Source organism: Tenrec ecaudatus, chromosome 14 (assembly GCF_050624435.1).
Source record: "Tenrec ecaudatus isolate mTenEca1 chromosome 14, mTenEca1.hap1, whole genome shotgun sequence".
NCBI lineage: Eukaryota > Metazoa > Chordata > Mammalia > Afrosoricida > Tenrecidae > Tenrec > Tenrec ecaudatus.
In genome coordinates this window covers 29,710,834-29,737,516 of record NC_134543.1, presented here as the reverse complement: position 1 = coordinate 29,737,516, position 26,683 = coordinate 29,710,834, and the positions used below count along the sequence as shown (strand labels likewise).

At 40.4% G+C, this 26,683-nt stretch overlaps 1 protein-coding gene and 1 non-coding gene across 4 annotated transcripts in view; both read left to right on the top strand.

The window, feature by feature from the left end:
- The window catches only part of YLPM1 (YLP motif containing 1), an 89,199-nt gene that overhangs the window by 17,060 nt on the left and 45,456 nt on the right, over positions 1 to 26,683 (top strand). For all 3 annotated transcript variants that reach the window (XM_075531986.1, XM_075531985.1, XM_075531988.1), the window contains exons 2-4: positions 4,838 to 5,074; positions 16,087 to 16,266; positions 17,040 to 18,001. In XM_075531986.1, the coding sequence (XP_075388101.1) occupies positions 4,838 to 5,074; positions 16,087 to 16,266; positions 17,040 to 18,001 (1,379 nt within the window). The remainder of the gene's footprint in view (positions 1 to 4,837; positions 5,075 to 16,086; positions 16,267 to 17,039; positions 18,002 to 26,683) is intronic.
- LOC142427074 (small nucleolar RNA SNORD22) lies at positions 26,365 to 26,490 on the top strand. Its single transcript, XR_012779903.1, has one exon. It is a non-coding gene; the product is annotated as a small nucleolar RNA SNORD22 (small nucleolar RNA).

Sequence of the window (26,683 nt, the reverse complement as noted above, 5' to 3'; positions counted from 1 at the left end):
GTGGGACTTGTGGAAATTGCCTTTAACTACGTAGCCTATGGTCTCCCGTATTGGGGAATTTGGAGACAAAGTTGCTCCCCTTCCCTATAAAAGTTTACATTTAACAAGACCCATTATGTGACCTCTTATGTACAACTACCTTAAGCGATTTCCATTGGACAGTTAATTATTAACTTGTCAATGAAACAGTATCTTGCAGCAATTTCAAATTGTATACTTGCATTAACATTTCTATGCAGGTGAATTTAACCTGTGAAAGTCTTCTTATATTGATATCCCTTTGGGAGTGTGGCTGCCAGTGCAAATGTCTTGCCCTTGGGAAGAAGGTCCTGTTCCTAATTTGCTGACTAAGATGTTGCAGAAACTGCTAAAAAGACATAAAAGGTTTATTGGAATGTGAGATTGCTACTATCTTAGGCCTAATAGCCATTACTACTCCTACTGCAGCCATAGCAGGGCTGCGTTATAAGAATCTATTAAAACCTCTTTTGTGCAAGAATGACAAAAAGACTCTCATAATGTAGGCTACTCAAGCTAGAGTAGATGAATTAAATGCCAACGTTGCTGAATTGCAACGAGCTGTGACATGGCGGGGAGATTGAGCTTATGGATTTGCAAAACAAGTGTTATTGAAATGTGATTGGAAGGTTCTGATTATTGTATTATATCCATACAACCAAAGCAAATATGAATGGAACTTCGAGATCATTTAAATCATGTAAAAAATAATGTAACATCAGACATTGAATTATTATGAAAAGAAATCTTTGAATCCTTTAGTGAAAAACAACCCCCATAATGATTTTATTTCTCAAATTGCTAAAGGAATGTCCAGCCCTGACCCTTGAGGCCGGTGGCCTGACACTGCATAAGTTCACCTGCGATTGTGTTAATAACTGTCTTATTGATCATTCTCCTAGGAATCCAAACCCTCTGGAGGAGATCCACTCATGTGGAAGTCAAACAGTTCCCATCAGTTTAACTTGAATAAAGAATACAAAGGGAGGGGGACAAATAACCTTAATTTTTAAATTAAAAAGGGGGATTTGTGGGAGCAGATTGTCTTAAGGTGGACTCTGAGAAAAGACTACATGCCAAAGTCTCTGAACGTGGAGATATTGGTGCTAAACTCTCTGAATGCAGAGGACCGGCAGCAGAACGCTGTCCAAGTACATTAACAGGGCAGTCTGAACCTCACTTCCCTCTTCAAGCAAATCAGGGCTATCACCTTCCACGGTTTAGGCAAGGCCCCTGGGAAGGAGCTCAGCCCAAGGAGCTGAAGGAGGCACTGGGATGGTCTGACCTTCAACTAAGATAAAGCAGACATTTTCTCTCCTGTTCCCTAGGAAACTGCCGAAACACAGCACTCTGAAGGTGTTCAAGTTATACTTCCTATTTCTGGCTTTATCTTCCCCTCTGGATATTAGACTAATAGGCTGAAATATTCTTGCTTTTTTGTTTGCCTTCAGAAAATTGTCAACTAATCCTTTGTGTGGGAACTTGTCACAGGAGGCAGGGTACCTGACAAGAATTGAATATAAACCTGTCTCGAATAAAATCTGGGCCTTGGAGTCTCTTTTCCATGTACCTCCTATACCCCAACTTTGTCTTTTGCCTCATATCTCTTAATTTCTCAATTGCGACTGAATCCCTCTTGTTCCTGGTCGATTTGTGAGCTGACTTTCACAGGTATTGGGTTGCTCACCTCAAGTCTGTAGTTCCATTCTACCAACTACTCCTTGGGAGAAAAATGAGGTTGTCTGCTCTCATAACAGTTTTCAGTCTTGGAAACTGCATGTCATTCTGGGGTTGCTGTCAGTTGGAATCCACTCTGGCAATGGGTTTTGTGTGGTCTCACAGTATGCGTAACTACCAAATAATACATCCGAAAACCATGAGTCATCTCTCCCCCAAGAAAATTATGTTCTGTGAATGAAAAAACATATAACAGACTAGGCTTAGTGAGGGGAAAAATGTGTATTTTATGTACCTGAGCATATGGAAAATTGGGAGTGATACAATAAAATATTAGCAATATAGAAAAAATTCATTATCCAAAGATAATCAGACTAGAAAATTACCAAGGAAAAGTGAATCTATGTAGTATAGGGACGAAAAGCTTGTTATAAAAAGTTTAAAAATTCATTGGGACACCTTCTCGAAAAAGCCCCTGGTCATGAAAATATGTTGGTTTTATATTTAACAGAATTGTAACCTTAAAGTGAACGAAGTCTTAAAATGAACAAAAAATATGTGTAGATTGGGTTTCTGTGCTATAACTTTTGTATCAAAATTATATGACAGCATTACTTAAAGCTCTTTAATCTAATTTTTGGATGTATTGGAAAACAGTCATGGGATTTTTCAATTTCCCAAGTTTCCTAAAGGTTGATTATTTAATATTCCAGTTATTAGATATTCAGATCATTCTCTTGCTGTTCCTATTATAAAAGTTATATTTGGTTGTTAACCAGTTCAGATTTCTGCCAAATCCTCAACTTTCAGAAGTGAATTCAAAAGTTCTATATCACTTTGATCAATTTCCTAAAATCTTGCCTCATAATTGAGGTGAAAGTATGCATTATTATTCATCATAAAAGGGTGTAGTAGTTTGTTATTGAATAGTTTAGGGCTCTGACACCTTTTTCTTGTGCAACTTAGCAATTGTGGGGAATTCCATAATGAAGCCTGGGATCATTAGCATTGACCCTGTAGTTATTTTGAATGGTGAGGTTTTTAAAAAATTGATTTTAGTTAATTCATTAATTGCTTATTGTATTTTCTTTTACCAACTTATTAGTACTGTAATTCTTTAAAGATGGCAGCACACAACAAGCTGCTGGAAAATTAAGTTACAGTGTGATTTGGAAGAAAAGGCTGAGACATTTAGAATCCTAAGTGAAAAACATTTTAAAATAAGACTACCTTCCCCTATATGCTTCCCTCAGTGTGAGCTGATGATGATGCCTAGGTGTTCACAAAGGGAGTGACACTGGAGAGAAGCGGTGGGGGAGAAATAGGACTGTTTCAATATGTAGTCATTAAGGAGCCCTGGTGACCTAATAAAATTACACATTGTACTACTAACCACAAAATCCACAGTTTGAACTCACGAGCTGCTCTGTGGGAGAAGGGTGACTCCTGCGAAGATGTATTCTCTTGGAGACCCTAGGGAGCAGTTCCCTACCCTGCTCTGTACAGTCAGAAGCAACTTGTGGCAGTGTGTGTGTGTGTGTGTGTGTGTATAAAAATAGGAAAATTGGCAGTGAATTTGATTTTTTATTTTTGTTTGTTTGATACTTAGGAAGAAACTGACCTACCTCCCTCCCATCAGGAAATGGCTCACACAGTTGTAGAGGTGAATGAGTTCCAGGTCCGTGGACTAGATTTCAAGCGGGAGGCTTCTCCTGACTCACATAGCGGCAGGGGCTGATGAATCCAAAGTACTGCCCTTTCTGTGATGGAACTGTCTGATGTGATCATCCTGCCCCCGGGTTGCTGACTGATCTCCCCTAGGAGTGGTTCCTTCATCTCAGACTTGGTGTTAATGTCTGTCTGCTGCTGGCAGATTGGACATTCAGCAGTGGCTGGAACTGCCGAGTCAGCCTTATTGAGTGGAACCCCCTGTTGATAAACCCATGCATAGCCTGTATTCCTGCTGTCATGACCACTGTGTTCAGATGTCATTGGGCAAAGACAGGGAGTAGCAGGGGAAAGAAGTTGACTGACTTTCACAGAACATGTCCTTCTAGCCACTTGATTGTTAAATCCTCCTCTGCTGAGGTAACCTTTTGGTGAGAACTCTCATGAGACATAAATAGTTCCACTGTTTTGGGCCCATTCTTCTCCATCCTTCTGTAACCAGTTATACTAGTCTTGGCTCCTTCTAAGTTCTTAACCGCACATCCATTCTTATGGTAAGATTCTGGATTTGGTTTTCAATAGTATCAACTCTGTTACTACAATAAATGAGACTTTATTTCAAGTCACAAGTGGAAACTGAAGTCTTTTATGCAGCACCTGAGTTGTAACTCCAAAATCCTGAGCTCATCGCTTTCCTTTACCACTTTATCTGTTGTAAGACCAACCATCTAGCTTCCCTTCTTGACAAAAGTGCAAAAAGAGTATCAAACATAAGCTGACGTAGACTCTGATGTAGACTGTACATGCAGAGCCTCCATTCCCACCACTGGAGACACTAGTGCTTATGTGTGGTTATTGGGAGTGGAGGAGGGAAAATGGGAGTCATTGTTCAGGGGATCCTGAGTTTCTGTTAATAGTGGTGGAGTGATTTGAAATAGGATAGTGTGAATGGTTATGTGATATTAGCATAATCAGTATCACTGAATTTACATGTAAAAATTGTTGAATTGCAACTGCTTTGTCTTACATGTCACAGAATATGAAATAAGTAATTGTGAATACGTAGAGTTTGAGTAATTCATCCAAAACTCTTCCCTAACTTCAAGAACATGTATTTTAAGAGGAGTATGTTAAATTAATATATGTTTTCATTTAAATTTATGAACTTGGGAACAAATTGAAAATTTTCTGTAGCTTACTATTGATTTACATCTTGTTTACTTGTCTTCCTCAGCCGAAATTTTTATATCTAGATACATGATCACAGACACAAATCTAACTTCCTACTAAACCCAGGTGTAGAGATACAAGACTTGTCAATTAAAAATATTTAAACCTGGTTGGGGGGCAATAAAATGAGTACAAGAAGGAAGAATATATTCTAAAATTGACTCTTCTTGATATGGTTGAGCTATTGAATTGCTGATATGTTTGTTTCTTAAAATAAAATACTTTAAAATGCTTTCTCTTTCAGGAACAGCAACAATATTGGTATCGACAGCACCTGCTAAGTTTGCAGCAAAGGACAAAAGCACGTTTGCCAGCACACAGAAAGGGTCCTGCTGTGGCAAAGGATGCCCCAGAGCCGGTAAAAGAAGTAGTTACAGTACCTGCTGCCAGTCAAGAAGCAAAACCCCCTTCGTCTGAGGAGCCCCCCTTACCCCCCTCTGGTGAAGAAGTGCCACCTCCTCTCCCACCTGAGGAACCCCAGGTAACCATGTGCTTAATAATTATAATTTACTAAAATGTTTGACTTTCCTTGCTGCTTTTGCTTTCTAAGCATTTAAGAGCTTCTTTTGTTAATTGGGTAGAGGGTTTTTTTATATTAGGGGTTCATACAACTCATCACAATGCGTACATACATCAATTGTATAAAGCACATTTGTACATTCATTGCCCTCATCATTCTCAGTCATGCTCTCCACTTAAGCCCCTAGCATCAGCTCATTTCCCCCCTCCCCGCACCCCTTGCCTCAAGAAGCCTTGATAATTTATAAACTATTATTTTGAAATATCTTACACCGTCCAATGTCTCCCTTCACCCACTTTTCTGTTGTCCATCCCCCAGGGAGGAGGTTATATGTAGATCCTTATAATCTGTTCCCCCTTTCCAACCCACCTTCCCTCCACAATCCAGGTATCCCAACTCTCACCACTGGTCCTAAAGGGATCATCCGCCCTGGAGTCCCTGTGTTTCGAGTTCCTATCTGTACCAGTGTACATCTTCTGGTCTAGCCAGATTTGGAAGGTAGAATTGGGATCATGAGAGTGGGGGAGGAGGAAGCATTTAGGAACCAGAGGAAAGTTGTATGTTACAGCGTTGCTACATCGCACCCTGACTGGCTCATCTCTTCTCCGCCACCCTTCTTTTTCTTTTTTTAACATTTTATTAGGGGCTCATGCAACTCTTATCACAGTCCATACATATACATACATCAGTTGTATAAAGCACATCCATACATTCTTTGCCCTAATCATTTTCAAAGCATTTGCTCTCCACTTAAGCCCTTTGCATCAGGTCCTCTTTTTTTTTTTTGCCCTCCCTCCTGGCTCCCCCCTCCCTCATGAGCCCTTGATAAGTTATAGATGGTTATTTTGTCATATCTTGCCCTATCCCGAGTCTCCCTTCCCCACCTTCTCTGCCGTCCGTCTCTCAGGGAGGAGGTCACATGTGGATTCTTGTTATCAGTTCCCCCTTTCCAACCCACTCACCCTCTACTCTCCCAGTATCGCCCCTCATACCCCTTGTCCTGAAGGTATCATCCACCCTGGATTCCCTGTGCCTCAAGCTCCCATATGCACCAGTGTACAACCTCTGCCCTATCCAGTCCTGCAAGATAGAATTCGGATCATGGTAACTGGGGGGAGGAAGCATCCAGGATCTGGGGGAAAGCTGTGTTCTTCATTGGTACTACATCGCACCCTGACTGACCCTTCTCCTCTCCTAAACCCCTCTGTGAGGGGATCTCCAGTGGCCAACAAATGGGCTTTGTGTCTCCACTCTGCACTTCCCCCTTCATTCACTATGGTATATATATTTTTTGGATGATGCCTTATATCTGGTCCCTTTGGTACCTCGTGATCGCACAGACTGGTGTGCTTCTTCCATGTGGGCTTTATTGCTTCTGAGCTAGATGGCCGCTTGTTCACCTTCAAGTCTTTAAGACCCCAAACACTATCTTTTGATAGCCGGGCACCATCAGCTTTCTTCGCCACAATTGCTTATGCACCCGTTTGTCTTCGTCCACCATCCTTCTTTAAGGGGATGTCCAATTGCCTACAGATGGGCTTTGGGTCTCTACTCCTCACTCCTCCTCATTCACAATGATATGATTTTTTTGTTCTGATGATGCCTGATATGTAATCCCTTTGATACCTCGTGATCTCACAAGCTGGTGTACTTTTTCCATGTGGGCTTTGTTGCTTCTTAGCTAGATGACCACTTGTTTACCTTCAAGCCTTTAAGACCCCAGACGCTATATCTTTTAATAGCCTATCACCATCAGCTTTCTTCACTACATTTGCTTATGCATCCATTTATCTTCAGCGATTGTATCAGGGAGGTGAGCAAACAATGATATGATATTTTGTTCTATGATGCCTAATAATTGATCCCTTCGGCACCTCGTGATCGCGCAGGCTAGTGTGCTTCTTCCATGTGGGCTTTGTTGCTTCTGAGCTAGATGGCCGCTTGTTTACCTTCAAGTCTTTAAAACCCTAGACGCTAAGTCTTTTGATAGCCGGGCACCATCAGCTTTCTTGACCACATTTGCTTATGCACCTGCTTTGTCTTCAGTGATTGTGTTGGGAAAGTGAGCATCATGGAATGCCAGTTTAATAGAACAAACTGTTCTTGCTTTGAGGGGGTACTTGAGTGGAGGCCCAATGTCCATCTGCTACCTTAATGCTAAACCTATACATATATGCACTAAGATATATTTCCCCATCCTCAATATATAAATATATTTACATATGTACATGCCTTTATTTAGACCTCTATAAATGTCCTTTGCCTCCTAGCTCTTTCCCTATTTCCTTTTACTTTCCTCTTGTCCCACTGTCATGTTCAGCCTTCATTTGGGTTTTAATAATTCTCTCGGTTACAGTACCCTTGCTGAAGCCCTACCAGGCTTCCTACACCCTCCTCCTCACCGATTTGGTTCACTTGTTGTTCCCTTGTCCCTGGGTTTGTTAACACCACTTCCTTTCCCCCAACTTCCATGTCCCTCTGAAACTGTCAGTCCTGTTGGTTTCTCCTTCAGATTGTTCATCCAGCCTATTTTATTTAGACAGACTTACAGAGATAATAGCATGCATAAAAACAAGACAGAACAACCCTAAGCAACAAAAGAACAACAACAAGCCAGTGAAAAAAACAAAACCCACAACAAGAAAGAAAAGCTTGTAGGTACTTCAAGGACTGTTCTTTAGCCTTTAGGAATGTTTTCCAGTCGAGTCTGTTAGGGTACCAAGCCCTGGCCCCAGAGTCTATTTTTGGTATTCCCTGGAGACTTCGTTGCTCTGTTCCCCTTGCTGTTATATTCCATGCCCTTAGTGTTTTGCCTTGGTGTGGTGGGATCAGATTGGGCGAGATTCCCATACCGTGTCTCCAGTATTGTCCCCTGTAGTGCTGTGGGTCAGTGAGGGATGTTGTATTTCAAAATAGGGCTGGCCATATGGTCTCTGCGGATTGGCTGCTCTGTGCGGGAATATCATCCTGAAGGCTTGGTGGACCAGGATGTACTCCACTCTCTCTTCCTTCCCCTTCATTTGCTCCCGTGCGCTCTGATCAGACATGTCCCTCTCCCGGAGCTGCAGATTCAGTGCCATCCTCTTCTAGGGGGAGGGGCAGATGTCCACATAGTTTTAATTGGGGCCAGCCCCTCAGACCTCTCCACTGGTTCCCTACTCCATGCTGGCATGTTACATTCACAGCTTGGATCAGTGGGTTGAAGTTTGGTCCCTCTGTACCTGGGGAGATATAAACAATACCCTCTACTTAGGGTGGGTTAGTGCCCTATGTACCTGCTACCCATTTATTGTTTTTTTTCTTTCCTCCCATCCTTTTTAGTTGGCTACCATATGTATCTCTGGATTTGGTCTGGTCCCTGCCATACTATCTGGTCCTCACCCTAGGAGTGTTTGTATACAGTAGCTTTTTCCCTATGTCCCTTTAGCATTTTTTTAAAGCTTACTTCAGCAGACTCATGTTGTACTTGTCCTTTTGTGCTTGGCTTGCTTCTCTTAGCATGATTTCTTCCACTTCTTCCCATGCAGGATTGTGCTTCCTATGTTCATCACTGCTTTTCAGTGATGCGTAATACTCCATTGTGTGTATGTACCACACCTTTTTAATCCACTCCTCAGTTGATAGAAATTTGGGTTGTTTCCAACTCCTTGCATTTGTGAACTGTGCCGCAATGAACATTGGAGCACAGTTTGGGACCATGTGTTTCTTGCCTCTTCTGGGTATATGCCCAGTAGGGGGATTGCAGGGTCGCATGGTAACTTGATTTCTATCTGTTTTAGATATCGCCAGATCAATTTCCATAGTGGCTGTACATACAGGTCCACCAGCAGTGGATGAGAGTTCCTATCTCCCCACAGCCCCTTCTACACCTGTTGCTTGCTGATTTTTTTCAATTGGGATACGTTTGAGGGTGTTAGGTGATACCTCATTGTTTTAATTTGAATTTCTCTTATGGCTAAAGATCGGGAATATTTTCTCATGTTTGTGGGCCATTTGGATTTCTGCCCCTGTGAAACTTCTGTTCAGGTCCTTTGCCAACCTCCTCAGTGGGCAATTAACTTTTTGCTTTTTGGAAGCTAACAGAGTATTGTAGATTTCAGTAATAAGGCCTTTGTCTGATGTGTCATTGCTAAAGATGTTTTGCTAGTTCGTGGACTCTCACAACTCTCGGTGAATATTTTCCATGTACACAGGTGTTATATCTTCAATATATCCCATTTGTCAATTTGTGTCTCCTCCGTGTTTGTATCGTTCCCTATTTCTGATAGCCTATGTATTCCCTGTGCCAAAGTTCTCAAGTTGATTCCAATTGCCTCATTGATAGCCCTAATACTTTGGGGTTTAACTTCAAGGTCTGTGATCCACCTTGAGTTTATTCTGTGCATGGAGTGAGATAAGGGTCTTGCTTCATTTTTCTGCAGACAGATATCCTTTTTTTCCAGCACCACTTGTTAAAGAGGGCATCCGCTTCCCATTGGATATTTTTAGGGCCCTTATCAAAAATCAGTTGTCTCTATGCTGATGATTTTATTTCTGGGTTTTCAGTTCTTTTCCATTGGTCTAAGTATCTGTCATTGTACCAGTACCATGCGGGTTTGACCACTGTGGCTGTATAGTATGTGCTAAACTCAGGTAAAGCAAGCCCTCCCACTGTGTCCTTCTTCTTGAGGGGTTCTCTGTTAACTGTGGGCTTCTTCCCTTTCCATATGAAGTTGGTATTCAGTTTTTCCCTTTCTTTGAAGAAAGATGAGGGTAATTGTATTGGGATTTCATTAAACTTATATACTGCCTTAGGCAGAACTGATATCTTTACTATATTGAGTCTTCCAATCCACGAGCATGAGATATTCTTCCATTTGTTGAGGTCACTCTTGGTTTCTTGTAATAGTGTTCTGTAGTTTTCCTCATATAGATCTTTTGTTCTTTTAGTCAGGTATATCCCTAGATATTTCCATTTGTGCTTGGCTGTTGTGAACAGTACCTGTGATTTTATCTGATTTGTATAGCAGTTCGATGGACTTCTGTTTGTTGATCTTGTATCCTGCCACTCTGCCAAACTCCTCTATTGCTTACTCCCCTTGTGGAGATTTTGGGATTTTCCATCTATAAAATCATATCATCTGCAAATAATGATAGTTTCACCTCTTCCTTCCCCAGACAAATAACTTTGATGTCTTTTCTTTGCCTTATATTGTTAGCTAAAACCTCCAATATGATATTAAATAAGAGTGGGGACAAGGCAACATTGTCTAGTCCCCTTTTTCAGTAGGATTGTGTTAGTCTTTTCTCCATTGACTACCACGTTGGCTGTTGCTTTTTTGTATATAGTTTGTATTGTCTTGAGGAATTTTCCTTCCATTCCTATCTTCTCAAGTGTCTTAAACAGGAATTGGTGTTGGATGTTGTCGAATGCTTTTTCTGCATCTATCAATATTATCATGTGGTTCTTACAGTTTTTATGTCAATGTCGGGAATCATATTAATGGTCTTTCATATGTTGAACCATCCCTGCATCCCTGGTATGAATCCCACTTGGTCATGGTGAATTATTTGTTTCATATACTTTTGTACTCTATTGGCCAGTATTTTGTTAAGGATTTTTGCATCGATGTTCATTAATGATATTTGTCTATTGTCTGGATTCTTGTGGGATCCTTGCCCGGTTTTGGTATCAGGGTTATACTAGCTTCATAGAAGGAGTTTGGGAGTTTGCCATCTTTTTCTGTGTTCTGGAAGAGTTTGTGTGCGATTGGTGTTAGTTCTTCCCTAAATGCTTGGTAGAATTCTCCTGTGAACCCATCTGGTCCAGGGGATTTTTTGTTAGTAATGCCTTGATAACCTTGTTTATTTCTTTTATTGCTATTGGTCTGTTGAGATTCTTGATGTCATTTGGATTATTTGTTTTTCCACAAATTTGTCCAAGTCTTTCAAGTTGTTGAATTCATTGGAGTTCAGTCCTTCGTAGTACTGTGTAATTATCCTTATGATTTCATTAGGGTCTGTTGTAATGTCCCCTCTTTGATCCCTCATTCTTACTATTGAAATGTGTTCCCTCCTTTCTTTGGTTAGGTTTGCCAGCGGTCTGTCGATTCTGTTTATCCTTTCAAAGACCCAAATTTTAGCAGCATTCATTTTTTCCATAGTTTTCTTATTTTCCCTCTCCTGAATCTCAGCCCTGATTTTTATTATTTCTTTTGCTATTAGTGGGATTGTCCTGCTGCTGACTCTGCTCTACTTGTTGTAAATTTTGTCAGCATATCATTCATGAGTGTCTCTTCCTTTTTCAGGTGTGCATGTACTGCTATGGAACTTCCTCTGATAATTGCCTTTGCTGTTTCCCATAAGTTTTGGTACGTTGTGTTCCCATTCTCGTTGGTTTCTAGAACTTTCCTAATTTCATCTCTGATCTGTGCCAGTACACACTCCTTTTGCATTAGAGTTAATCATCCTCCAATTATTTGCTTATATTTTCTTTGTCTTCCTTTAGTTCATTTCAAGCCTTATTGCACAGTGGTCAGAGAGAGTGGTTTGTATGATGTCAACATGCTTCAATTTATGTAGATTTGCCTTATGCCCCAGCATGTGGTCTATCTTCAATTATGTGCCATATGGTCTTGAGAAGAATGAATTTTTTTGTATTTGAATGAAAAACTCTTATCAGGTCAAATTGTCTAATTGTAATATTTTTATCTCTAGCCTCCTTATTGAGTTTCTTACACTGTGATCTATCTTTTTCAGAGAGCGGTGTATTGAAGTCACCATTATAACTGTTGATTTGCATCTTTCAGAGTGTTTGTTTGACATGTTCAGACAGTCTCTCATTCGGGGAGTATATGTTTACAGTGCTTAGTGGTTCTTTGTGTACCATTCTCTTGAGCATTTTATAGTGTCCCTCATCTCTTTTTATGGTTTGCATTTTGAGGTCACTTGTACCCGAGCTTAGGATTGCAACCCTTGCTTTTTTTGAATCGCTGTTTGCTTGGTATGTCTTTCACCAGCCTTTTATTCTCAGCCTATTTTTGCCTGTATCCTTGAGATGTGTCTGCTGTAGGCTGAAGATTGATGGATTGTGTTTTCTAAGCAGCCTGCTAGCCTCAGTCTTTTAATGCCTGAGTTCAGGCCATTGATATTCAGGATTATTATCTCCATCTGTAGACTCTGTGAGCTCATCTTACACCTTTTGTGTTGGGTGTTTTTCTACCACCCTTTCTTATTAATGTGTGTGTGTGTGTGTGTGTGTGTGTGTGTGTGTGTGTGTGATTCTTAATTTCTTTCCATCTGTAAGCCAGTGCTATCTTGGGGTCTTTTCTCTTTGTTGCCCTCTGGGTGAGGTTGTTCTATATGGCGAGTTCTTATTTATGCTTGGTGAGTGTTCTTCTGCTCACACTGGGTCGACAAGTATCTTTTGTAGGACGGGGTTTCTTCTAACTTATTCTTTGAGTTTTTCCTTGTCTGGGAGGACTCTTGCTTCTCCATCTATCTTGATTGATAATTTGACTGGGTAGAGTATTCCTGCGTTTGTGTTGTTTTCCTTCAGTTTTTGGAATATGTTACTCCACTCTCTCCTCTTCTTCATAGTTTCTGCTGAGAGGTCTGAGCATATTCTTATTTGGGAACCTTCATATGTGATTCTTGTATTTCCCTAGCTGCTCTCATAATTTTCTCCTTTTCCTCAAAGTTGGATAGTTTTAACTATTATGTACCTTGGTGACTTCTTCTTGGTATTCGTTCTGGCAGTGGTTCTTTCAGTCTCTTTAATGGTTGCCTGGTTTTCGTTCATTAAGCTGGGGAAGTTTTCCCCCATGAATTATCTTACTAATGTTGCAGATAACTTCTCTGTTGTGTCTTTCTCCAGTAATCCAATAATTCTATTGTTGTTCCTCTTCACAGCATCAGAAATAGCTCTTAGGTTTTCTTCAGCTTCTCTGATGATCTTATTAGATTTTTCGTTCACATTTGTAAACGTCTGCTTGGCTGTCCTCCATGTCACTGCAGTTTTTGTGCTTCCTCCAGTCAGTTCTCAAAGTTCATGAGTCTGCTATTGGTTTTTATTATCTCCTCCCTAAGCTCTTATATTTCCCTTTGGTGTATGGAGTTTATCTCCTCTATAATTTAATCTTTTTTTGTATTATTTCCCTCATATCCTGTATGACTCCAAAGAAGCATTCTGAAAATTTCTTTTTGTGGGAGCTCAATGTCTGCTTCTTCTATACATGTGATTATGTTCAGGACATCTTCTGCCATTGCCTTTTGTTTCTTCTGTTTTTTCGTTGAGGTTATTGGGGCTGATGGCTGTTTGTGTTGCGTTTTTTAAGAGTAGCCAGGTGCCATTTTCCAGGAAGTCGAAGAGCACTGGCTCTCTGGGAGATGTGTAGAAATGCTTCTTCGAACTGTCTAGAGCTAATTTCACTGTGGAATTAGCCTAGCACTTTATCCTTCTGTGGCTTCCTTCTCCGGGGAGAGCCCCAGAAGCCTAATGGTTTGCCAACTTGGGTGGAGAACACCGCGAATGGTGGGCGGAATTGCCCTGGCCAGGTAGATCACTGCTGAGGTTGGGCAGAGGTTCCAGCAGCAACATGTAAAGTTGACGAGTGATGGCTAAGCTGCCTTAGGCTGTGTGAGGCACTAAGGTAGGTGGAAGTTTCCTCAGTCACGTGGGCACACAGAGGAAAATAGGAGCTCCCCCAGCCACACGGCAGGAATTCCCCGATAAGAATATCCACTGGTGGAGTTCGCCGGGCTTTTCTCAGCCTCGGGCTTGCTGCACAGGGTGGAGCTCACAGAACTGGGGGGTGGGGAGCAGACGTTTTAGGGTAAAGGGAGTGGTCTGGAGGTCAGCAGTGGTGTGTGAGAGAAAGAGGAAAAAGGAAAAAAAACTTAGCTGGCTGAGACTGGGGGGATATAAAGAAGATAGAGAAACAAAAGTAACAATATAGCTGAGCCCCATCCTTGCCAGTGGGGTTGCATGGGTTTAATTGCTGCCCCCATACAGGCGGCAAGCTGTGGCTGTGTTGAGATAATGCCCTGTGCTGCCTCCAAATGGTCCCAGCTCCAGCTGAAACAGTGGCAGTGCTAAAGTCAAGCCCTAGCCGGCCTCCACTGTGTTAACCAAAAGCCCCCAGCCCCTCAAAACCCTGTGGATCTGTGCCTACTTATCTTTATGATGCTCCTCCTGCAATCCAGCAGTGTTGAATTTCCCTATTAGTAGCTCTCCTGGGCTGATTTCTGCAGAGTCCCTCTGGGATGTGTTACTCAGTTGCTATATTCCCGGAAGTCCTGGGGAGAGGTAGATGGTAGCCGGGCACCATCAGATTTCTTCACCACATTTGCTTATATACCCATTTTGTCTTCAGTGATCAATTTGGAAAGGTGAGCATTACAGAATGCTAGGTTATTTTTTATTACAATCTTTACAGCTCTGTGTTTTACATTTAGGTCTTAAACATTAGGTCTTGACTTCATCATGAATGTGATATTACATATGAGTCTTGTTTGGATTTTCTGCAAATTGATAACCATTTTTTCAGTATCATTTAATTCTACTTTTCCAGGAATATTTAAAAGCCCCTTTGTATATTTTTAAAATAGCCCATAAAAGTCTGTTTGTAAAATAATCAGAATAGTTCTATGTCCTTTGAGGGTTAGAAAAGAGTGGTTTTTCTCTGGTTCAATGAGACTGAAGAATTTTTTCTTTTAATCATTTTATTGGGGGGGCGCTCATGCAACTCTTATCACAATCAATCCATCCATCCATCCATCCATCCATGTGTCAAGCACATTTGTACATTTGTTGCCATCATCATTCTCAGAACATTTTCTTTCTACTTTAGTCCTTGATATCAGCTCCTCATTTTTCCTTTCCCTTCCCCACCCTCCCTCCCTCATGAACCTTTGATAATTTATAAATTATTATTATTTTGTCATGTCTTACACTGTCCAATGTCTCCCTTCACCCACTTTTCTGTTGTCTGTCCCCCAGGGAGGGGGTTATATGTAGATCCTTGTGATCGGTTTCCCCCGAGAGTGAAGAATTTGACACCCTCTATATCAAGAGTCCATCTACATTAGTGGGATAGGAATATCAAGGTGGTTTTGTAGTATTGCCAGCCCAGGGCAAGAGCCAGGTCAAACTGCCCAGACTGGAGTCCAGGCAGTACCCCTTTGTGCCATATTAGTTAACCATCCTGTGCTTCGATTTCTTCCATCTGTAAAGTGATCATGTTCAAATAGTACCTATGTATTTTAAAGAGCCTTTGAGCATTAAGTGTGATAATTCTATTTATTTATCGTAGTGATTAACACATTGAAAGAGCTCACCTTGGTCCAAAGGCCATTGTTCTTCCAGAGCCTTATGGAAAAACCTGATTATTGAAATATAATGATTAGAGAGTAGTTTTTTGGTGGAAAATGACTAAAGCGAAAGAACAGGCGATTTCTCTTACATTCTAAAAGAAGACAGTAGCTGTAGGTTCCTTTTTGCTGGAGAAATGATTGTCTTCTTTAGGACTGGTGAGATTATTCCAGTGATGACTGTGGAATTTATAAACTCCTTTATACTAGGATCTAAAATAGTAGTCCTGGAGCTAGCTAGGTGTTTCATTTAAAGATAGGAGAGCTTGTCTCATTCAGCCTGAGACAAAGGAATTCTGGAATTTATAACAAAAACTCACAGCCATCGAGTAGATGCTGACTCATTGTGCCCCTGTAGGACAGGGTAGAACTAACCCTGTGGGGTTCTTTTTTTCCCTCTTCTGCCCCCAGCTCCCCCCACCTCTTTTTTTGTTGTTGTTTTCCCCCTGTGGATTTTTAAGACTAACTCTTTATGGGAGTAGAAAGCCTCATTTTTCTCCCAAGGAACAGCTGGTGGTTTTGAACTGTTGACCTTATAGTTAGCAGTCACCAAATTTTCCGGGTTAAAAAACAATTAATTAGTGGCTTATATAATATTGCATTCTTTCTTTAATTATTTTCAGTCTGAAGACCCTGAAGAAGATGCCAGGTTAAAACAGTTGCAGGCCGCAGCCGCACACTGGCAGCAGCACCAGCAGCACCGCGTCGGCTTGCAGTATCAGGGCATAATGCAGAAGCACACTCAGCTGCAGCAGATCCTACAGCAGTACCAGCAGATGATACAGCAGCCGCCACATATCCAGGCGAGTGCTTCTTCCATGGACGAATCGCAGGTTGCTCCAAGAAGTGTAAAGGGTTTATTTCTGAATGAGAATTGAATGCTAAGTACTGAAAACATCAAATATTGACTACTAAGTGTTATTTTCCAAGGGATTTCTGCTAGTTACCTGTCGCGTTGTCCTGATGGCTTAGGAAGCTGGAATAATACACGTGTTCTTGGCGAGGAAGGGTATAATGGAGCCCTCCAACCTGGCTCGCTGTTAGAATACTATTGTGAAGGGATTTTTACTATTCAAGATTGTACTGTATAGTTACAAGTTAACTTGTGTTTCACATCCAAACCTCTGTAATAAAACCACAAGCACATAACCCACCCAGATACTAAACAATAACAACAAAAACTAACCAGAGGCTTTATAAAAAAATTAAGCAACTTGGATTTTTTTGTTTTGTATCATTGTAACTATATCTTGTGTTTACGTTTCTATAATAGTAGATCATTTTTTGAAGTTCTTATACTTAGAGAAGTAATAAAGACTGGAGAAATACTTATCATGGTTGAAGTAGATATTTGCTTTTATATTTTGTTGACTTTTCTAACTCTGTAATCACAAAACTGTAAGTAAAAAGAAAGAGACCTGATCGTTGGAAGAATTTTAAAATTTTAATCTTAGCCTTCCATCATCTTTAGTGCTTTAATTTTTTTATGGCTCCAAATGCCCTTGCTTCATTAATATTTTAGCTTGTTGTCCTCATATGTGAATGTCGTAAAATAACTTTACCCCTTTATTTGTAGACCATGTCATTAGATATGCAGCTGCGGCACTATGAAATGCAGCAACAACAGTTTCAACATCTCTACCAAGATTGGGAGCGAGAGTTTCAGCTCTGGGAGGAACAGCTCCATTCCTATCCTCATAAAGATCAGCTTCAGGAGTATGAGAAACAGTGGAAGACATGGCAAGGACATATGAAAGCATCTCAGAACTATCTCCAGGAGAAAGTCAATGCGCTTCAAAACATGAAGAATCAGTACATGGGGAACATGTCAATGCCACCTCCTTTTGCTCCATATTCTCAGATGCCTCCTCCTCCACCAACCATGCCCCCTCCAGTCTTGCCTCCATCATTACCACCTCCTGTGATGCCCCCAGCTCTACCTGCTACTGTGCCCCCACCTGGCATGCCCCCACCTGTGATGCCACCTTCTCTGCCAACCTCTGTGCCCCCACCAGGGATGCCTCCATCTCTTTCTTCAGCAGGGCCACCACCAGGTCTCCCCCCACCTTCACTCTCTACTACAGGACCACCACCAGTTTTACCCCCGCCATCTCTCTCTTCAACAGCACCTCCACCTGTTATGCCCCTTCCACCCTTGTCTTCTGCTACTCCCCCTCCAGGAATACCTCCCCCTGGAGTTCCACAAGGGATACCTTCTCAGTTAACGAAAGGCCTACCAGCTTCTAGTTCTCAGAGCTCACAAGTTCCAGAGAAACCTAGACCAGCACTACTTCCCACTCCTGTGTCATTTGGGTCTGGCCCACCCTCTGCATACCATTCTCCAATGCAGTCAGATCAAATGAATTCTAAAGCTCCTTTGATTAAGTCTGCTCCGCCATACAGTTCGTTCTCATCTGAGCAAGGACTGGGGGACTCTTCAGCTGTTTCAACTGGGGTCAAGGACATGCCAGTGAGGTCAGGTGGACTGCTTCCAGATCCTCCTAGAAGCAGTTACTTGGAAGGCCCAAGAGGTCCAAGGTAGGTTTGCTGTTTTTTTTAACTTTTTGGTTTTGTTGACTTAGACTGCATAGGTCTTGATTATATAAAAGAGTTTCATCTGTACTATTTTTGTATTATTTTATATACAGTCCTGATTCAAAATGTAATAATGTTAGTATTATTCGCGTCCCAGACATGACATTGAAAGCTGGAAATGGTACCGTGTCCCCTTTTTCTTTGACGTCATTGCCTTTACCTTGTGTGAGATGTCGAAGTTAGAGTCCTGAATGGATGTATTGTGTCAAAGTAATGCTTAACAGTTTTTGCTGACTCTACAGCCTCATCAATAATTTTTGTTACATCTATCATTTATTTTGCTCTTTATTGGACAAGCAATTGAATTGATAACTACTGTTTGTTAGCTAATATGCTAGCTCTTGGGCTTAAAGATGAGCAAGCCAATTTTCTAGTGAAACAAAGCAATGGAACTTAATGTAAGGGTAAATAGGGTAAAAATATATTAGTGGTTAGCTTCCCAGCCCATTTTACTGGATCTATGTAATGTTAAATTTAAACTTGATTTTAGCATTTGACAGCAAAATACATTTTCCCCAAGTTTTAATTCTGAAAACTAGGACACAGTATTCTGTTTAGAATCCTAAGGCTAGTTAGAGGCTTTAGCTTCATGTGGTCTTTTCAGAAGGAACTCTGGTGGTGCGGGGGTTGGTTACGCATTAGGGTTGCAAACCTAGGGACAGCCCTTTGAAACCACCAGCCACTCCATGGAAGTAAGATGAGGCTTCCTGCTTCCATGAAGATTTACAGCCTTAGAAACCCACAGGGGCAGTTTTTCTCTGCTCTTTATGGATGCTATGAGTCGCAGTTGTCTCAATGGCAGTAAGTTTTGAAGTCTCCTCAACCTGCCTATGAAGTTGGCCCATTCTACTCCCTTCACCACCTCTCTTACAGTGGAGCCCTGGTGGTTACGCATTGGGCAGCTAACCACAAGGCCAGCTGTTAAAAACCACAAGCCAATCCCCGGAAGAAAGATGGTCTTTTTACTCCCATAAAGAGTTACAATCTGGGAAACTCACAGGGCCAGTTCTGCCCTGTCCTATTAGGGTCACTGTGAATTGGCGGTGAGTTATTTTTGTATTTTTTTTACCCCTTACACACCGAGGCTGAGAGAATCAGAGAACTTGCTCAAGGTCATGTGGCTGGGAGAATGGAGCCCCAGTCCATAACCAGGTGAGGCCGAGTCTACTGGATCCCCAGAGCAAAAATACTACATATTTAAAACTAAATTTAATGCCATGATTCAATAATAACCATACAGGTAGTGGTTATAAATACATCTGTAGTTTTGGTTTATTTGCAGTTTAGTTCTTAAATTATCATGGTAAAATTTTTATCAAAAATGTCATATTTAAAAGTATACCATTGAGTGGCGTGGTTTTGCCACGTTATGCAGCCATCCCCACCCTTTGTTTCCAAGGTTTTATTACCTCGTACACGCTCCTCGTCTAATTCCTGCAGCCCTCCCTGGTAACTGCCAATAAACTTTTGTGTCTCTGCATTTACTTCTTCTAGATATCTCATGGAAGTGGGGTTAGACACTGTATCCACATTTGACTTATTTCCCCTAGCATAATGTTTTCAAACTCCCTTTATATCAACATGTATCATAACAATTTTTCTTTTACGATTGTCTGATATTCCATTGTGTATGTATATCACATTTTGTTTATCTGTTCACCTATTGATGTACATATCTACCTTTTGGCTATTTTGAGTAATGTGCACTCAACTTGGGGGAATAATGTGTGATCGGGTTTCAAGTGTCTTGGGTGTAGATCTAAGAGTGGACGTGCTGAGGCGCATAGTTGTTGTTAGGTGCCCTTGAGTTGATTTCTGAGTGATCTTGACTCCGTTAGACAAAAGAGAATTGCCCTAGCATGGTCTCTGAGGAGCAGGTTACCAAGTCTTTTTCCTGCAGACCCCCTGTGAACACATTGAACACTGAAGGTCATGTGGTAGTTCTCTGTTGTTAGAGTAATCACCCACCTGTGTTGTTTTCCACAGCATCTGCGCCACTTTACAATCTCACTAGCAGTGTACAAGGGCTCTAATCTCTTTACATCTTCACCAATCCTTGTTATTTTTGTAGTATCACTGTGGTTTTGATGGCCTTTCTCTAATGACTTATGATATTGAACATATTTTCATGTGCTTATCAGCCATTTGTATATATTTCTTGGAAAAATGTCTATTCAAGTTCTCTGCCTGATTTTTAATTGGGTTGTTTGCCTTTTTGTTGTTGAGTTGCAGTTCTTTAGAAATTTTAAATATTACACGTTTTATGTTAGCCACCTGAGTGTCCTATTTGGCAAAATTTCTCTTCATTTGAGTCCTTTACCCATTTTCGACTCTTCTGGTTTGTTTATTGGCCAAATTGTTGAGGTTTTCTAAGTATTTTAGAGATTAGACCCATGTTTTAAAAGTTTTCTAACCAGTCTGTAGGGTCTCTTTACTCTTTAGGTAAAGTCTTTTTCTTTTAAAATCATTTTATTAGGGGCTCATACAACTCTTATCACAATCCATACATCCATCCATTTTGTCAAGCACATTTGTACATTTGTTGCCATCATCGTTTTCAAAGGATTTTCTTTCTACTTGAGCCCTTGATATCCGCTCCCCATTTTCCCCCTTCCTCTCTCCCTCCCTCATGAACCCGTGATAATTTATAAATTATTATTATTTTGTCATGTCTTGCACCGTCTGATGTCTCCCTTTACCTCCTTGTCGATTGTCCATCCCCCCGGGAGCGGAGGTTATAGGTAGGGGTAAATCTTTTGATAAGCATAATAGTCATTTTGTTTTTCATTTGTAAACATTGCTCAATATTCAGTTTTTAGATGGTCTCAGTTATTCTAGTTTATCTCCTGTGGTTTGTGTATTTTCAGTGGTGTTTCCTAGTATGCTTATATCAAAACCTAGGACTCCTAGCTTTGGCTCTGTATGTCATCCAAAAACTTTAAAGGTTTAGGTAAACTGTAAAAATTTAGGGCTTTACTCCTTTTTCGTTAGTTTTTGTGTATCATGTGAAGTACGGATCCTATTTCATTTTTCTGCAAGTGGATATATAGTTTTGCCAGCATCATTTATTAAGGAAACTGTCTCTTCCCATTGAATGAACTTTGGCCTGTTGTCAAAAATCAACTATTGTGTTTCATTGGTGTCAGGCTGTTTGATTACTGTGGCTGTAAATGCAGTTTGAAGATCCTGAAGTGTGAGGCCTTCGACTTCATTCTTCAGTATTGCTTTAGGTGTGCAGGGCCTTGCTCCTTGCCATATGAGGTCAGAGATTAGTTTTTCATTTAACTGAAGAATGGCACAAGACTGGGCATTGTTTCATTCTGTTGTACACAGGGTCACTAATAGCCAGAATCAACCAGTGGCACCTAACAGAAAAATACTTACTTGGGGTGTCGATCGAGATTGCATTACCTGCAGGTGATTTTAGGCAGTACTGACATGTTCACACTGGACAGTCTTCTAATCCGTAAGCATATGACGCTTTTCTGTTGATGTAGGTCTCTCTTAGTCTCATGTAGTAGTGTTTCGTTGTTTTCCTTACATGAAGTCTTGTAGGAGCCACGTTCGAGTTATTCCTAGATCTTATCCTCTTGGGGACTATTGTAAATATTACTGGTTCTTCTTGTTAGTGTATAGGAACCCATTTGATTTTGAATGTTATTCTTACTACCCTGACACTTTGTTGAACTCTTGGTTCCCATAGCTTTCTTGTGGAACTTCTGGATCTTTGTGTGGCTAGGAACTTGTCACCTGTGCATAGTGATGGTTTCACTCCGTACTTACAATTCAGATACCCTTTATTTCTTTCTTGCCTCATAGCTCTGGTTAGGCTTTCCAGTCGATTATTAAAAGTGGTGATACTGGGTGTCTTTGACACCTACCCGTTTTCAAGGGAAGTGCTTGCCATCTCTCCCTGAGAAGACTGTCGCCTGTTGGTTTTTACGTACTGTTGTTAGGTGCCATTGAGTTTGTTCTGACTCCTGGCAACCCTCTGCACACTAGCCTGAAACCGCGCCTGCTCCCACACCACCCTCACAACCATTGCTCTGCGTGAGCCCCTTGTTGCAGTCACTGTTCATCTCCTTGAGGGTCTGTCTCCCTTTGTTTTGCTGACCCTCTGTTCAAGCGTAATGTTTTTTCCAGGGACTGGTCTCTCTTGATATATGCCTTTAATTATGTTGAAGAATTTACCTTCTATTCCTATTTTGCTAGAGTTTTTATCAAGAAAGAGTGTTGGATTTTTATCAGATACCTATTCTGAAGTGAGTGGAATGATCATGTGGTTCTTTTCCTTGGTTTAATTTATGTGGTAAGCAGCATTGATTGGTTTTCTAATGTTCAGTCACCTTTGCACCCCTGGGGTGACTCCCATCTGATAATGTATTATTTTCTAGATATGCTCTTAGATTCTGCAGAGCCCCGGTTGTGTAGTGGTTACGAGTTGGGCTGCTAACCACCAGGTCAGCAGCTGGCATCCACCAGCTGCCCCTCCAGAGAAAGATGGGGCTTTCTACTGCAGTGAAGTTTCAAAAGCTCACATGGGCAGGTCTACCCTGTCTTACAGGGTCACTATGAGTCAACCTTGAGTGAGTTTGGTTTTTTGGTTTTGTATTCTGCTGGCTAGAATTTTGTTGAGAATTTTCATGTATTCATGAAAGAGAATTGATCTGTAACTTGATTATTTTGTGTGGTATTTTTGCCTGGCTTTGATATCTGGGTTATACAGGTTTCTGAATACTGGAATAGTTTAAGTAAAGTTAGTATCACATTGTCTCTGAATATTTGGTAAAATCCTTCTGTGACCATCTGGGCCAACGATTTTCTGGTTAGGTGTTTTGTTGTTGTTTACTGATACCCTCAATTCTTTCTTTTGTTATTATTTAGATTTTTTTAACCGCTGTTTTTGTTGGTTTAGGTAGGTTGTGTGCCTCAACCTACCATTTCTGCTAGGTTTTCAAAGTAGTTGAAATACAATTTTTCATATTATTCTCTGATCCTCTTTATCTCAATTAATTCTGTTATAATATCACCTATTTCATTTCCATTATCTGTATCTTTTCTTAATTTTCCCTTTTGTCAGTTTGGCTAATGATTTGTCAGATTTATTGGTTCTGTCAACAAACGTCTAGTTTTGTTGAAGCTTTCTGTTGCTTTTTAGTTTTCTATTTCATTTATTTCTGCTCTGACCTTTATTATTTCCTTCTAGGGACCAGGGACTTCTTTTGCCATTTCTCTTCTGTTTGTTTAAGCTTTCTTTTTCAGTGTGTGCATTTATTGTTATAAATTTTTCTCTGAATTCTTTGTGTATCCCAAAGGTTTGGGTATGTTGTGTCTTCATTCTTGTTTGATTCTGAGAGTTTTAAAATTTCTTCTATGATCCAATAGTTTTTAAGTAAGATGTTTATTCAGTTTTCATGTATTTTATTTTGTTTTCTTGATCTCTTATTGATTTCTATTTATAATATATGGCCAGAGAAGATGCTTTGTGTTATGTTGATGTTTTTGAATTTATTGAAACTAGCTTTGTGGCTTAGAATACAGTGTGTTAGATACATTAAAGAAGATCCATTCTGAGTTTTCCCCTAAACAAAGCTGAATAGGCAAATAATAATTTGAGAACTCAACTGATTTTCTAATAACATGCTATTAAAATAAAGTACTATAAGTTGCTTTGAGTTGTTAAGGAATCCTAGTTTAGACTGCTTTTTAAAAACTGTGACAATATAAAAAATAAGTCAAGTGACAAAACTACATCATTGCCAATGGCATACCATGAGAGTGTCTAAGGCCGCTGATGTGAAACTTTGAATTTCAGTCATTGAACTCACAAGTCTTCCTTCCCATCATGTCAGTGGACTTTAGTTTCCCACAACCTTCTGTTTTTCAGTAGTGAAGCTTCCTTACGGAAGGTAGCATGCAGAGAAGTGCACAGTTGTGTATACACGTACAGTATATGTGTGTGTTGGACTAGGCTGTCTAGAGAAACAAAGTCATTGACACGCATCTATAGAGGAAGTAATTTTATGTCAAGGAGGCATCCCAGCAGAGTCCAGCTCAAGTCCCTGTGTCTGATGCTAGCCACAGCTCTCTTTAGACTCTCGTAGCTGCAGGCCGATGACACAGAAAGGTGGAGCTAATGCAGGGAGATCACGGGCTTTTTGTGTGCAAAGTTGAGTGGATCCAAGATCTCTGGGAACATGGCTGGACACTAGGTCTCTGGGTCTGTGGCCCAAATGGGGCAGACACAGTGCCCCAGTAAGCACAGTGTCCAGTAAGGAGGAAGACGAAGGGGCAAGGAGGGAAAAAAAAGTTTCCAGTGTGTCTCTTATTAAAAGGTCACACCTCCAAGGAGGCATAATCAGGCTGTGACCTGCCTGATAGATGGGACTCCACCCCTACACTTCCACACAGGTGCAAGTTGACATAAAATGTAACTGCCACATAGTGTACTAATTTTCGTTACTCAGATCAACACATAGAAAGTATTTGCGTCTGAGAAGTCTCAGTTATGCTCCTTCCCTGAAATTTTCCCTCACTGCAGAGAGAATCACAGTTCTTTTAACCCTAGATTAATTTTGCCTGTTTTTTAACTTTAAATACATTGAGTCATTGTATGTATTCTTTTGAATCTGGGTCTTTCACATAATGCTGTATTATTGTGATATTCCTGCGTGTTGTGTGTAGCAGTAATTTGTTCTCATGCCTGTATAGTATTTTATTATATGAATATACTATATTTAATTCTTTCTAATATTGATGGTCCTTTTAAGTGTTTTTGGTTATTATGAAGAATACTGTTGTATGTCTTTTGATGCTGTATGTATCCCTTCAGATGCACATCTAAAGGTGGTGTTTCTGTGTGTATTTAATTTTGATGGGTTTATGCTAAGGAAAGACATTGCGTAATTATTGGAGTATATACATATATGTGTTGGGGCTGCCTAACAGTTTTCCGTCGTGGTTCTTTCCAGTTTATACCTGGACCAGTAGTGCTTTTCAGTGTTCCAGATTTTCCACATCCTGTCAATACTTAAAATAGTTCAACTTTAAATTTTCATCAGTCTTAGTAGATGTTTGCTATTGTAATATGGTTTAATTTGCAGTTCTGTGGCCATTCCCTTCCAATTCATTTTTAGTTAATTGAATTCCTTTTTTATGAAATGTTGATTCAAGGCTATCCCCATTCTGTTGAGTTGTTTATTATAATTGATTTGTAAGAGTTCTTTATATGAGGGAGTTTTAAGAAGTTCCATGGAATTCTTTAAATTCCAGTTTTACTTTTAGAAGCCCTCTCATTTAGTCTATAGATAGCAGTTCTTGGTCCATTTTATGTGTTGCAAATTTCTCCCATAGCTTACTTTTTAACTTTCTTAACCTCCAGTAGATTAGAAAGGTATCTTCACTTGTTACTATTTGAGTCCAATGGATTATTTTTATTTATTTTATTTTTCTAATTTAAGGTAATTTTATTAATGTAGAAGTAAAAATAAAAATCATGGAGAACAGCATCTTAGAAACTAATAACAAATTAAGAAGTCAAAACTTTCATCGAGTAAATTTAGGTACACAAATATAAAAGATACTTGTGTCACACACGTTTTGAGCACAACAGGGTGGCCCAGGATTTTGCTGCAAAATAAGTTATGGAATTCTTCCTGTTGAATAAGTGGATAAGCATTTCCTTTCTGCCTTCAAATATATTGTTCATTCATCAAATCATGAGTTTGGGAAAATTTATCATTTGAAGACTCATAGCCTGAAGTTTCACTATTATGATCAATTTGACATCACTGACGAGCCGCTGCCACGTATCTGTTTATTTGTTACACTGTGGCGGCTGGCCTTTTGCTCTGGTGCTTGAAGCTATGCCACTGATATTTCAAATATCAGGGCCATTCCTGGTGGGCAAGTTTCAGCAATGCTTCTAGACTAAGACATACCAGGAAAAGGACCCGTTGTTCTACTTTCTAAAAAAGTGGCCAGTGAAAACCTTAAGATCAACAGCAAAACATCGTCTGATACTGTGTTAGAAAATGACCTCGGGTTGGAAGGTTCAAAAATGCTACAGGGAAAGAGCTGCATAATGTAATAACATGGATGGAATTCAAGTGGAAAAAAATTAAAACAAGTCCACGAGAGGCAAAATATAACCTTGAGTCAGCATTCCACCTGAATTTAGAAACCATGTCAATGTTGGATTTGAGGCATTGTACATTAATAACCAAGTCAACATGAGTGTGGGACGGCATCAAAAACATCATACACAAAATGCAAAAGGTGATTAAAGAGACAAGAAAGAAAAGACACCCCAGTGAGGAAACAATCACATGTCTTACCTCCTGTCCTAGCCCCAGAACCTGAAAAGGTGAACCCACTGGGGCTGGCTGGGGGAGGGGAAGAGAACCTGTTCCAGAAGGAACTGTCTGAGGGGGTCATGGGATCCATGCACACAGGCCAGGAAAGAGGGGAGAACCCCCATTGAGAACAAACTGTTACAGGTGATGAAGAGGAAGAGAAATTCTTGGAGAAGAGAAGAAGGACAAACTACCTTGATGTCCAGAAGCACACAAACGATTGCCATCTGTTTGTCTAAACAAAGCCATTCTCTTCCCTAACAAAAAAAAA